General features: G+C 49.5%; 1 protein-coding gene across 6 annotated transcripts in view; it reads right to left on the bottom strand.

Annotated features, from left to right (window-relative positions):
* Nucleotides 1-262: 262 nt before the first annotated feature.
* Nucleotides 263-12,197, bottom strand: part of TMEM120B (transmembrane protein 120B) — a 44,836-nt gene continuing 32,901 nt past the window's right edge. For 2 of the 6 annotated variants that reach the window (XM_055322150.1, XM_055322151.1), the window contains 6 exons: nt 6,130-6,195; nt 5,166-5,227; nt 4,788-4,822; nt 3,681-3,773; nt 1,714-1,778; nt 983-1,378 (listed from right to left, as the gene is read on the bottom strand). In XM_055322150.1, the coding sequence (XP_055178125.1) occupies nt 1,108-1,378; nt 1,714-1,778; nt 3,681-3,773; nt 4,788-4,822; nt 5,166-5,227; nt 6,130-6,195 (592 nt within the window). In that variant the 3' untranslated portion in view covers nt 983-1,107. Of the gene's footprint in view, nt 920-982; nt 1,779-3,680; nt 3,774-4,787; nt 4,823-5,165; nt 5,228-6,129; nt 6,196-12,197 lie in introns of those variants that run through there. The other 4 variants (XM_055322153.1, XM_055322155.1, XM_055322154.1 and 1 more) reach the window with 3 other exon arrangements.

Raw genomic sequence — 12,197 nt, 5'->3', positions numbered from 1 at the left:
GAAGTGGGCTGAGGGGTGGCGGTCAGGAAGCCAAACTCTGAAGTGTCAAAAAAACAAAAAACAAAAAAAAAAGAAAAAAAAAAAAAGCCCTCACGCTACCCAAGTGATGCCAGGGCTGGGACGCCCCCTGGTGGTTGCAGCAAGCCCTCCCGCCTCCCTCCAAGCCCTCTGGAAGGGAAGCAGGGCAGCTGCTCTCCCCCGGGGTGGCAGGCAGGCTGGAGACTCAGGAATTGAAAAGAGCACTAGACAGACAGACAGACAGTGGTTCTCTGAGAACTTAAATACCCCCGGCACGGGGCAGCGGCGGCCAGGAGAGCTTACAGCAGGAGCAGTGTGCCCCGAGGAGGGAGGCTCCACAGGACACCGGGCGTTTCCTTCCACCCGCTGGGGACTCAGCAAGTGGCAGGTCGGCACCCGGGCGAGGCACAGCTAGACCCCAACTTGAGGGGCTCCCTGAGTCATTAGGGCCCCCCCGTCCCCACCCCAGGAAGACTGACCAGGAGGGCAGCGGGGGAAGACTGCGGATTAGGGAGCAGTCAGGAGGCCCCCCCCCATGTTAAATAGGTCATAAATAGGGAGGCTGGAGCAGGTGGACATAGTGCCAACAGGCTGGAGTCACATTCCTCTTGTCTGCCAGGGACCCGGGCCTCGGCTCTTCTCACAGTCATGCGCTGGCCCCTGGGCTGGCTGCTGCCAGTGACCACAGTCACTGTGGGGACAAAACCCAGCAGCCAGCAAGGGTGCCAGCTGGAACCCCCTGCAGTCTTGAACCCCGGGGGGCCGGGGGACATCCAGTTCCCTTGGCTCACGGCTTCTTCCCCTTGTTTCTGTTCTTCTGCAGCTTTGCGTGCACAACTTTGAGTGTGGTCAGGAAATTGCCAAGGAAGAGGACGAGGAATGTGAGCGCCAACACGAACACCTGGCAGGGGCAGGGCCATGCAAGGAGATGGGGGAAGGGTGGCAGGGGGAGGAGGGGAAAGGAAGAAAAGGGGGAGCCAGCTTTGATCAGCTGCTTCTGTGACCTCGAAACCCTCTTAGCACAAGCCACTGGCAAACTGCAGAGTTCCATCCATAGAAAGCAGGGCTCTGGACCAAGTGCATGAGTCCTCAGGGTCTTGCAGGGCCCCGAGGTGGGGATACCCCCCTAGCATTCAATAGGGTTCTCAGACCACTTAGGGTCTCCTGGGCCCCAGGAGCAGGGAGCTCAGGGCACAGGGCCCCATGGTGGGAAGTAAAGGGGTGGGCGAGGAAGCTGGCCCAGCCTTCCCCAGGACCCCTCCTCTGCCCCACCAACACACACACACCATACCTGCCATTCTCTGCATTCCTCGTGGCTGGAGAGCTCAAATAACGTGATGGCATTGTACAGCTGCCAGAACTAGAGAGAGGAGGCAGGCACCACTTACCCCATCGGGTTCCCCTGGAGACCCACATGGGGAAGCCCACGGGGTGGACCAGGCCCCCAGCTTCTGGTGTCCACCAGGCCAGAGCAGCCTGAAGATCTGGGGCTCAGTATACTGGTGCTATGGGCCACTGCTGGCTCCTGCCTCAGCATCCCAGAGCACAAGGCACAGACAAGGGCCATGTCTGCTCCAGGACCCTGTGGGATGCCCAGCTCAGGGACAGCTGGTGAATGAGGGAGAGGCCTGAGGACCTTTTGTTCCCAGAGGTCAGCCCAGAACAGGGGATACCCACAAACTCCAGGGGACTCACATGGCCACAGAACAGGAAAGGCAGAAGGAAGGTGAGGCCCCGCCACATCCAGGACTGGAATCCTTCTGTGGAGATGAAAGAGGAAGTAACAGGTCTGTGTGAGGGGGTTCAGTTGCCCCCACAGCCCCATCAAGCACCTACCACCAAGCCATGCCAGTCTCCGGAGATTAGCCACATGAGGCAGGGGGGAAAGGCCTCACCTGTCATCAGTGGGTGACACTCAACTATGAACACCACCCAGAGAGTGTGTAGAACACCCGTCACAGGCATGACTGCTCTCATGCCTCGAGTCACCATGAACTCCTAGGGCTTGACAACACTTAAAGAAAGCGGACATGCCAGGCACTGATTTTTAATCATGTATTTAATTTGCACAGAATTTTGCAGTTTTTTAAGGATTATTTATTCATGAGAGACAGAGAGAGAGGCAGAGACACAGGCAGAGGGAGAAGCTCCCTCTGCAGGGAGCCCGACGTGGGACTCGATCCCGGGACTCCAGGATCACGCCCTGGGCCGAAGGCAGACACTTAACCACTGAGCCACCTGGGCATCCCAGAATTTTGCATTTTATAATGGACTTTTGCATGTATCACTTCAACTGCGTCTTGACAAAGTAGGGCCTACTCTGCAGAGTAATTCAGTTGAAATGACCATCTCAAAAGATGACAGAATTTTATTAGTTTCCTCTGAAAGTTGAGACAAGAGCTCTCCAAGCTCTTTTGACTGGGGACTTGATCCATGAGTTAAAAAAAAGTTAAGCACACAGGTGCCTGGGTAGCTCAGTCAGTTAAAGCATCTGACTCTTGATTTCTTTTTTTTTTTTTTTTTTGACTCTTGATTTCAGCTCAAGTCATGACCTCAGGGTCTTGAGATCGAGCCCTGTGTGAGGCTGTGAGCTGGGCGTGCAGTCTGCTTAAGATTTTCTCTCTCCCTCTGCCCCTCCCCACTACATTCTCTCGCTCTCTCTCTCAAAAAAAAAAATATATATATATATATAATAGTCTAGTACACATTCCCGATGTATATATGTGTATGTGTCTATACATATTTATATGTAGCCATATTATTATTACTCCTCTTAAATAGGCTCAGCATAGAGCCCAACTCAAGGCTTTAACTCATGACCCTGAGATGAAGACCTGAGCTGAGATCAAGAGTCAGATGCTTAACAGACTGAGCCACCCAGGCGTCCCTATATGTAGGCATATTATACATGCACAACAACACTATGCTTATATAATTATGTATATTACAAAACACAGGCAAAAAAATAGACATTTAAAAAGAATAAGACAGGGATCCCTGGGTGGCGCAGCGGTTTGGCGCCTGCCTTTGGCCCAGGGCGCGATCCTGGAGACCCGGGATCGAATCCCACGTCGGGCTCCCGGTGCATGGAGCCTGCTTCTCCCTCTGCCTGTGTCTCTGCCTCTCTCTCTCTGTGACTATCATAAAATAAAAAAAAATAATAAAAAAAAAAGAATAAGACAGGGGATCCCTGGGTGGCTCAGTGGTTTAGCGCCTGCCTTCAGCCCAGGGTGTGATCCTGGAGACCCAGGATCAAGTCCCATGTCAGGCTCCCTGCATGGAGCCTGCTTCTCCCTCTGCCTGTGTCTCTGCCTGCCTCTCTCTCTCTCTCTCTCTCTCTCTCTCTCTCTCTGTGTGTGTGTGTGTTTCTCATGAATAAATAAATAAAATCTTTAAAAAATAAAAAGAATAAGACAGAAGCTAGCATCAAGGCCTGGCACACAGCTGGCCTCAGGCTTGTTGGCTGGAACAGAATCCATCATGAATTATGAAAAGCAACTTAAGTAGAGGCTGGCAGCCCTGGCTTTGGGGGTGGTAGGTCTTGTTACCTTCTTACTGGCTCGTGCTCCCAGTGTAGGGAGTTAGTGGTGAGGTCTGAGGGAGCAGGGAAGGACCAGCACTTGCCCCCCACCCCCCACCCCTCCCCAGGCTGGGCTACTCACCCACGGTGAGGTCCAGGTGATTCCTCTCCCCCAGGGCGCGCAGCCTGTAGAGGCAGCCCCTCTGGTAATAATATTGCAGGAACTGGACACAGCCTGCAGGGGGAGCACAGCGCCCAGCTCAGGGTCTGGAGGACTGGGTGCCACCTCCGTGCAGACTCAGGGGTCTTCCATGCCCAGAGGGTGCAACCCTCTCAGCCCAACACACACACACACTTCAGCCTGAACCTACTTTATCCCTTATCCAGAATACAATGGGAGCCGGTTATCTGAAGACCCAACTAAGCACCAATGAGGTTAGAAACTTCTAGAACAGATGCTCGCTGGAATGATGGCACCATGCTGGGAGCTGTGTGTAATGCCAAGACAGCAAGAGACATTTTCATAAAATGGGATACTTAGTAGTTACTAAAAATGAGGAGACAGAATGATGTATTGACACAAAAAAACCCATCATTATTGTTAAAAGAAAAAAACAGGTTATACGCAAAGCTATATGTACAGAGATCCCAGATTTATAAACTACAAAATGCAGTATATACGTATGTATGAATAAATGAAAAGACTTAAATCTATTAACAGTGATCACTTCTAAGGGTGAGATTATATATAATTTTCATTCTCGGCTTTGTTAGCAGAGTTTTCTTTAAAAATTAAATTGTGGGGGACACCTGGGTGGCTCAGCGGTTAAGTGTCTGCCTTCGAATCAGGGTGTGATCCCACGATCCGGGATCAAGTCCCGCATGGGGCTCCCTGCATGGAGCCTGCTTCTCCCTCTGCCTGTGTCTCTGTCTCTCTCTCTCTCTCTCTCTCCCTCTGTGTCTCTCATGAATAAATAAATAAACCTTTAAAAACAATTAAATTGTATTTTTCTATCAGTTATATGCACACAATAAAATTCAAAGGGAACAACTAGGTATTTGGTAAAAAACAAAACTCTCTTTCCCTATCTCCAACTATCCAAACTCCTCTCAGAGGGGACCCCTAAGACCAATTCATTCATATAAATCCAGAGCTGCTTTTTTTTTTTTTTTAAGATTTTACCTTTAAGCAATCTCTATACCCAATGTGGGGCTTGAACTCACACCCCCAAGATCAAGAATCACTCACCCTACTGACTGAGCCAGCCAGAAGCCAGAGCTGTTCTTAAATGAAAAAAAGAACATATACTCTATTTCCATTTTGAGGTAGTGTCCCCAACACCACTCAGTTCCCAAACATCACCATGGGTCCAGTTGTGACACAGGGAAGAAAAGGCAGTGATGGGGGCTCCTAGGGGTGAGGGTGGTCAGGCCGCCCCTCCCCCAGGAATGGGTGGTGATCTGGGGGCAGACGTCTCTTTGCTGGATTTCTGGGACCCTCCCCTGCCCAAGCTCCCTTCCATACTAGACACACCCCTTACAAGGGAGGAGGGATGACAGGGGCCTCCAAGGCAAAAGCCCCAAGAAACTGTGTTCCCTCCCCCAAACCTAGATAAGAGGCACTCACTCTGAAAAATGGAAAACGCTAAAAACTGATTACGAAACTTCTGATAAATCAGTCCGTTAGGCCTGCAAAGAAGTGGGGGAAAGCAAAGGTGAGGTATGCTGTGAAATCAGACATTCATCCCTGCCCCTCTCTATTCCAGCTAAGAGAAGTAAACCTTTTAATTAAAAAAAAAAGTATTTGGGCAGTCCAGGTGGCTCAGCGGTTTAGTGCCGCCTTCAGCCCAGGGCGTGATCCTAGAGTCCCGGGATCAAGTCCCACATCAGGCTCCCTGCATGGAGCCTGCTTCTCCCTCTGCCTGTGTCTCTGCCTCTCTCTCTCTCTCTGTGTCTCTCATGAATGAATGAATGAATGAATGAATGAATGAATGAATGAATGAATGAATAAATAAATCCTTTAAAAAATAATTAAATTTTAAAAAACGTATTTAAGTAATCTCTACACCCAACATGAGGCTTGAACTTGTGGCCCCGAGATCAAGAGTCACATGCTCCAACTGGGCCTGCCAGGCACCTCAAGAAGAAAAGCGTTTAAAATTAAATGGAAAAAATAAAAATAAAATAAAAAATAAATAAAATTAAATGGAGGTCCCTGATTTCTGCACCAGTGTCCCTGGGGCTGGGCCAGGTTACTTTTGTCATTGTTCTTTAAGCCCATTCTAGAAGCAGGGGGCCTGGATCATCATTCTGAAGCCTAAATTCTTGCTGATCCCCACTCCCTCTGTCTGTCTCCTTTGGAGCCTCATCTATGTCCTCTTTCTGTCACTGCTCCCTGCCAGCTGTGTCCCCACTAGCAGGCCAACGGAACACCCTCAGAAACCTCCCAGCTGGCCTAGGGGATCCCTGCCTCCCGGCTGTAAGCTCACACTTTCCTCCTTGGCCCAGAAGTCAGCCTAGGCCAGGAGACTCGAGGGTGTCCTCTCGTCCACTGCCAGCTCCCTATTCACGGGCCCCCATGAGACACTCACCAGGTCAGCATCACTCCAGAGAGGAATGTGGACACGTAGTGATGAGACACCCACCAGCCTTTAATTCTTGGAGAAGAAAAGGAGAGGGAGTTCAGGTGTGGAGGGAAACACAGGTGGCTCATTCCCAGTCTATGAGCCCACGCATGTGTGCATGGGCTACTCTGCAGCCATGAAATAGATCCATGCCATGATTTCAGCCTTTCCTCTGTCCCCCAGAGCTACACAATCACACACAAACCACTCGCAGATTAGCCAGGAGACCCACAGAAGCACTCGGGCCTCCAGTGGCTTCCCGTGGCCCTAAGCACGTCCCTCACCACACCCCAACTTCAAGCCCCATCTCCCTGTCCTCTCCTTGAACCTGCCAAGCCCACTGCTACCTCAGGGCCTATTATGGACTGAATTATGTGTCCCTCCACCCCCGCCCGGGTTTCTATGTTGTAGCCCTAACTCCCTTAGGGCTAGTTAGTACCTTAGAATGTAACTGTATTCAAAGACAGGAACTTTAAAGAGATAATTAAGGTTATATGACATCCTGAGGGTGTGCCCTCATCCAACAGGGGTGGGGTCCATGTAAGGGGAAGAGACACCAGGGGTGGGTATGCTCCAGAGAAGAGGCCACATGAAGACAAGGTGGGTTCTGCAAGCCAAGGAGAGGCCTCAGGAGAAACCAATGGAGCTGGCACCTTGATTTTGGACTTCTAGCCTCCAGAACTGTGAGAAAATAGAGTTCTGTTGTTTCAGCTCCCCCGGCCTGTAGTATTTTGTCACAGCAGCCCAAGCAGACCAACAGGGACTTTGTACTAGTTATTCTCTCTGCTCTGAGAACTTGGCCTGCCTGGCTCCTGGTCCAAATTCAAGTTTTGGACCAACTGTCAACTCCTCCAAAAGGCCTTCTCTGACTGCCTTATCTAAAACAGCCAAGCAGCCCCACTCTGGATCACATTACCCTGTTTTATTTTGTTTGTGGTGCTTACCACTGTCTGAAATTATTCATTTCTTCCCTTCATGTGTACTCTGAACCCTTTTCCCCCTTAAATTTAAACATCAGAAGAGCAGGGATCTTGTCTGTGTTCTTCATTGATGTATCTGTGACACCTGGCTCAGAGCAGGTGTTCGGTAAGTGCGTTGAATAAACAGCACACACGCACACACACCCGCACTCGCACAGAGCTGTAGCTACCTCTGTTATCCTGCAGACACAGAGAAAGAACACACACACTGCCCACGCAGCATCTCATCATCCCAGATGCACTTTCTCCCTGGGAGCCCATGACCCGGGCTCATCTGCTCCTCTACCTACAGCAGGCCCTGGCCCAACCCTGGCCCTTGTGTGTCCAGTGTAGAAGCTGTGGGAACCCTGTTTTCAGAACTCAGTACCCCCTTAAGGGCTCTCACTTCACAGCAGGGGAGGGAGCCTCATTGGCACCCCCTCCTCAGTGTTAAGGTTCCAGCCTAGGATGAAAGCTGGACCCTCAAACCTTTACCTCTCCTGGCCTGTCCAGCCCCTGTCTCAGAACTACGTGGCAGAGAACACAATGTGGCAGCGATCTGCTTTGCCAAATGCAGCCTGGGAGCAGCAGGACTCCTTCCTCCCAAGGACTAAGCAGTAGAAACTGGGTTCCCCAAACCCTCACTAATGCTAGATTCCAAGTTTTAAATTTTCTGCCAATCTTATTAGGTGAAAATTAGTGTGTTGTTGAGGTTTTAATTTGGATTGTCCTAATAAGCAGGTTTGAGTGGCCTTAAAACCTTCCAACCAAAATGCAGATCCCATGAGCAGAGACTGGATCTTACTCATCTCTCCTCTTTGCAGTCCCACAATAGATCTGGACATAAATCAGGGGTGCAGGCATGGCCTGCAGAGGCCTCGGGAATTATGGTTAGAAACAAGGTTTCACATGGCTCTTTATTCCCAGCATTAACAGCACCCAGCAAACAGTACGCATGCAATAAATGTTGAAATGATGTCCAGGAGGTGTGGCTGATGAAGCAGCAGCTGGTCTGATGCCACCAGCATGGAGGAACACTGTAGGACATCCACCCACTTCTTTGATCCCGGTTCCTCCCGTCCCACCATGTCTCTGGGTTGCCTGTCAATGTCTACAAGGACCCCTGGCTCTCAATCTCCGACAGAAAAAGGCAGTTAACCCCAGCCTCAGACTTTCAGCCTGAAGAGTACCCAAGAAGCCTCTCTGAAACCACTTCCCCCTAAGTTCTCGCAGAGCCACACACAAGCCCTGGAAGCTTGGCCAATCCTGTGCTCCTTTGTACTATTCCCCAAAGCCCCCCTGAAAGATGCCCCCTCCCCGTGTGGGAGCGGCCAGAGCCAGACGCAGTCTCTGTGCTGCAAGCCTGGCAGAGCAGCAGCTTTTCCTTGCACAGCCACAGCACCCTGAGCCCAGCTCTGACAGATGCCCCTGGTAAGCAGGGCTCAGCGGTACTAGGAAAGGCTAGAAATTGCTTCTTCCCCGGCACGGTGTTCGCGAGTTCCCTCATCCATCTGCACGCACCAGAGTGCTGGGCTGCTTTTGTGCACATGTGTGTTTATGCAACCGTTTTGCTATAACTTAATTCAAATATCGTACAATTCACCCATTTAAAATATACAAGTCAGTAGTAGTATATTCAGAGTTGTACAACCATGACTACATCAGTTTTAGGACATTTTTATCACCCTCAAAGAAACTTAGACCCATTAGTGGTCACTCTAATGGGTAACCAAAGAAATAGAGTTTGCAGGGGCTTATGGGCGATTTAATGAGCAGATGGTAGATGCCCAAGGAAAGCGGTACACACCAGGCACCGTGGAGGAATAGCACGGCTTAGCATCTGGGAATTGTGTCCGAGGATACCACGGCCTCCTTTCAGGACACCCTAGCCGTGTTTGCACGTGTGCACGACTTGCAGGCACCAGCAACTATTCATCCGCAGACTATTTCTGGCTTTGAGCTTCAGGTCATGTGGGTAGGTGGGGGACCGGCTTCCACACTGTGGATCCCTCCATCCTGGCCACCCCTGCACGGCTTTATCCTAGGAAAGGCCCCTATAATTGCCAGTTGGCACCAGGCACCCATGGGCGGGCTGTCCAGAAAAGCTAACACGATCCCTGATTCATTATTTATTCTGGGTGCAGAGGACATCTGCTGTTTTGCTTCTCTGTCAATCACCCCACCTCCACCCCATCCCCCACATTCTGGTATCACGCCAGGCTTTTCCTTGGGTGAACCACCTCATCCCCACACTGAGTCTGGGTGGCTGAGGGGGGAGATGACGGGGACATAGCCGGGCACGTGACTCAGAGGCAGCCAATCAGGACTCTGCATCCCTCCGGCTGCACTGATTAGCTCAGGAATGAGCCTGTGATCTCGGCAGCCGAGCCAATCAGAAATCTGCCTCAGAATGACAACTGGATCTGCGGAGGAAAGAGCCCTTTTCCTATGAGATTGTTGATCTGGTGAGATGCTGGCCTGGGATGCTGGAAGCCAGCACTTCCAAGGAACAAGACTTCAGGGAGGAGGACTGTTAACATTGCTGGAGCCCTTCTCACCTCCTTGAACCATTAATATAAGGCATACTTAAAAGGTATTGTGGGTTCACTTTCAGGGCGCTGCAATAAAGCAAGTCAAATGAACTTTTTGGTTTTCTATGACTTTCCTTTCAAAGTTATGTTTACACTATACTGTAGTCTAGTAAGTCTGCGATAGCATGTCTAGAAAAGCAATGCACATACCTTAATATAAAAATAAATATATTGCTGAAAAATGCTAACCATCATCTGAGCTTTCAGTGAACTGTAATTACTGGTCACATATCGCTAATAACCATACAATAATAACGAAAAGGTTTGAAATACTACAAGAATTACCAAAACATGAGACACAAAATGAGCAAATACTGTTAGGAAAATGGTGCTGATAGACCTCGACACAAAGTTGTCACAAACCTTCAATTTGTAAAAACACACATTATCTGCATAGTACAGTTAGACAAGGTATGCCTATATATGCCTCTCCCCCACCCCCGTCATGTGTACTCCTATCAGGTAGTTTCCCTCATTTGCAGGGTTTGCAAAGGAACTTGATTTGATTATTGTGCTGAGCTAATGAGCCACAGCTCTTGTAGTCATTCCAGAAGATAAAGCACCAAGCCTACCCTATCCATCCCAGATCCCAGATGCCACCACATCCAAATCCTTGCCCCAAGTGAGACCAGAGAGATAGGCCCACAGGAACAGTGCCATTACGACTTGAGATACTTGCTGAAGTGTTAGGCAAATGAGGCCTGGCTTTGGAACCCCACTTCTGTCCCCCAGTGTCCCCCTCCCCATTTTCCTGGTGTGCCCCACACTTGCAGGGACCTCCACTCAGGCTTGTTCCTTTCCTCCTGGTAACCACACACACCCCCTCCCACTACAGCTTGTACACTAAAGAGCTGACCAGAGTAACTCTTACTAATGTGTTAGTGACAGTTAGAGTTGTAGCATGCCTCTGAAGACTCTTAATATGAGTCCAGCAGAAGGATAAAACTTAAGACTGACAGTAAGCCCATGGGGCCAGGAAGAGAATTCATGACAAGGAGGCCTTGCCACTTGCCTTGGCCCTCTTCCCCCACTATCTACCATCCTGACTCCCCTCCGACAACACCCAAAAGCATAAAGATACTATTCACTAAAATTAAGGAAGACTATAAATGTTATTTATTTGGTAAGATGTTCTACTTCAGTGTTTCCCAAAGCATGGGGTATTATGTACCACCAAGTTTTAGATGACACTCCAACGTAACACTAGCTGATACTGAACCACATGGTGAGAGGTCATCTTTTCAGTTCTTTGTTCTCCTGATTCAGTCAAGGAGAGAATCTCTTCAATAATGCCTCTCAAGGGACACCTGGGTGGCTCAGCAGTTTGGTATCTGCCTTTGGCCCAGGGCATGATCCTGGAGTCCCAGGATCCAGTCCCACGTCAGGCTCCCTGCATGGGGCCTGCTTCTCCCTCTGCTTGTGTGTGTGTCTCTCTCTCTGTGTCTCTCATGAATAAATAAAATCTTTTTAAAAAAATGTCTCTCAAGATCCACTAATCTTCCCTTTTTACACACATGTACATGCACAGAGAGATAGCAGGCCTCAGGCTCAGAGCCTTCCGGAAGCAAGAATAATTGACTCCAATAAGTTATATGAAGAAAACAAAAGGATATTTTTACACTACTTCCTCTTTCCTGCAACTAATGCTGGTTTTCCATGTATGGTGATGAAATAAAATTTCCTTTTAAAATAAACTAGTACTTAAGTTAAAAAAAAAAGGGAGAGGTTGCTTTAAAATGTGAAAATTATCATCCAGATGGTACATGGAAAAGGTAAAAATGACAAGGATGGGTCAAGAATGCATGCTGTTTGAGAAACACTGATCTCTTCTAACAGGCTACAGGCTATATAGGGCTGTATAACTAAAAATCACTGGGCCCCTGGTCCTTACCTCTAGGCTCTACCTTCAGGCTAAGGCCCAGCAGAGCAGGGATCTGCCGTAAGAGAACACTGGGCAGAAAAGTGAAAAGGTGGCAAATTATTTAGGGGTTTGCAGATGCCCCCAGTCCTAAATGCACAGTTCATAACAATTCCTTACTAGTGTCCAGGAGGAAGGAAGCAAGAAGGGGCTGGGAGATTGTTACTTTCCATTTCAGGGAAAAACACAGAACAAGCATGGCACACACAGATGAAACAGCTACCCCAAAAGGGAATCAGACCTATGGAGAATGGGTCCTGTAGGTGCCAAGTCTAAGGTATTAACTGGGCCCCCAGACTCTCCACTCAGAGATAGGAGAGGTAGAAAGGAGAATAACAAAATAGAGAGGTTCCTTGTATTTGCAGGCCTTCAGAGGTGGGGACCCTTGGTTGTGTGATTCACTCAGCACCATGGAGACACACTTCCCCAGAGGGCTGTGAAATAGCCCAGAGAGGGGACATCAGTTGTCCAGGGCTGCAGAGCTGCTTGGGAACAGCAGTGGGATTAGAACCGAGGAAGCTTCACCCCCCAGTCTGGCCGTCTTCCTTCTCAGCACCACCTGGGTAA

The sequence above is a fragment of the Nyctereutes procyonoides genome, unplaced genomic scaffold (genome assembly GCF_905146905.1).
Source record: "Nyctereutes procyonoides isolate TBG_1078 unplaced genomic scaffold, NYPRO_anot_genome, whole genome shotgun sequence".
NCBI lineage: Eukaryota > Metazoa > Chordata > Mammalia > Carnivora > Canidae > Nyctereutes > Nyctereutes procyonoides.
This window is presented reverse-complemented; position numbering and strand designations above follow the sequence as displayed.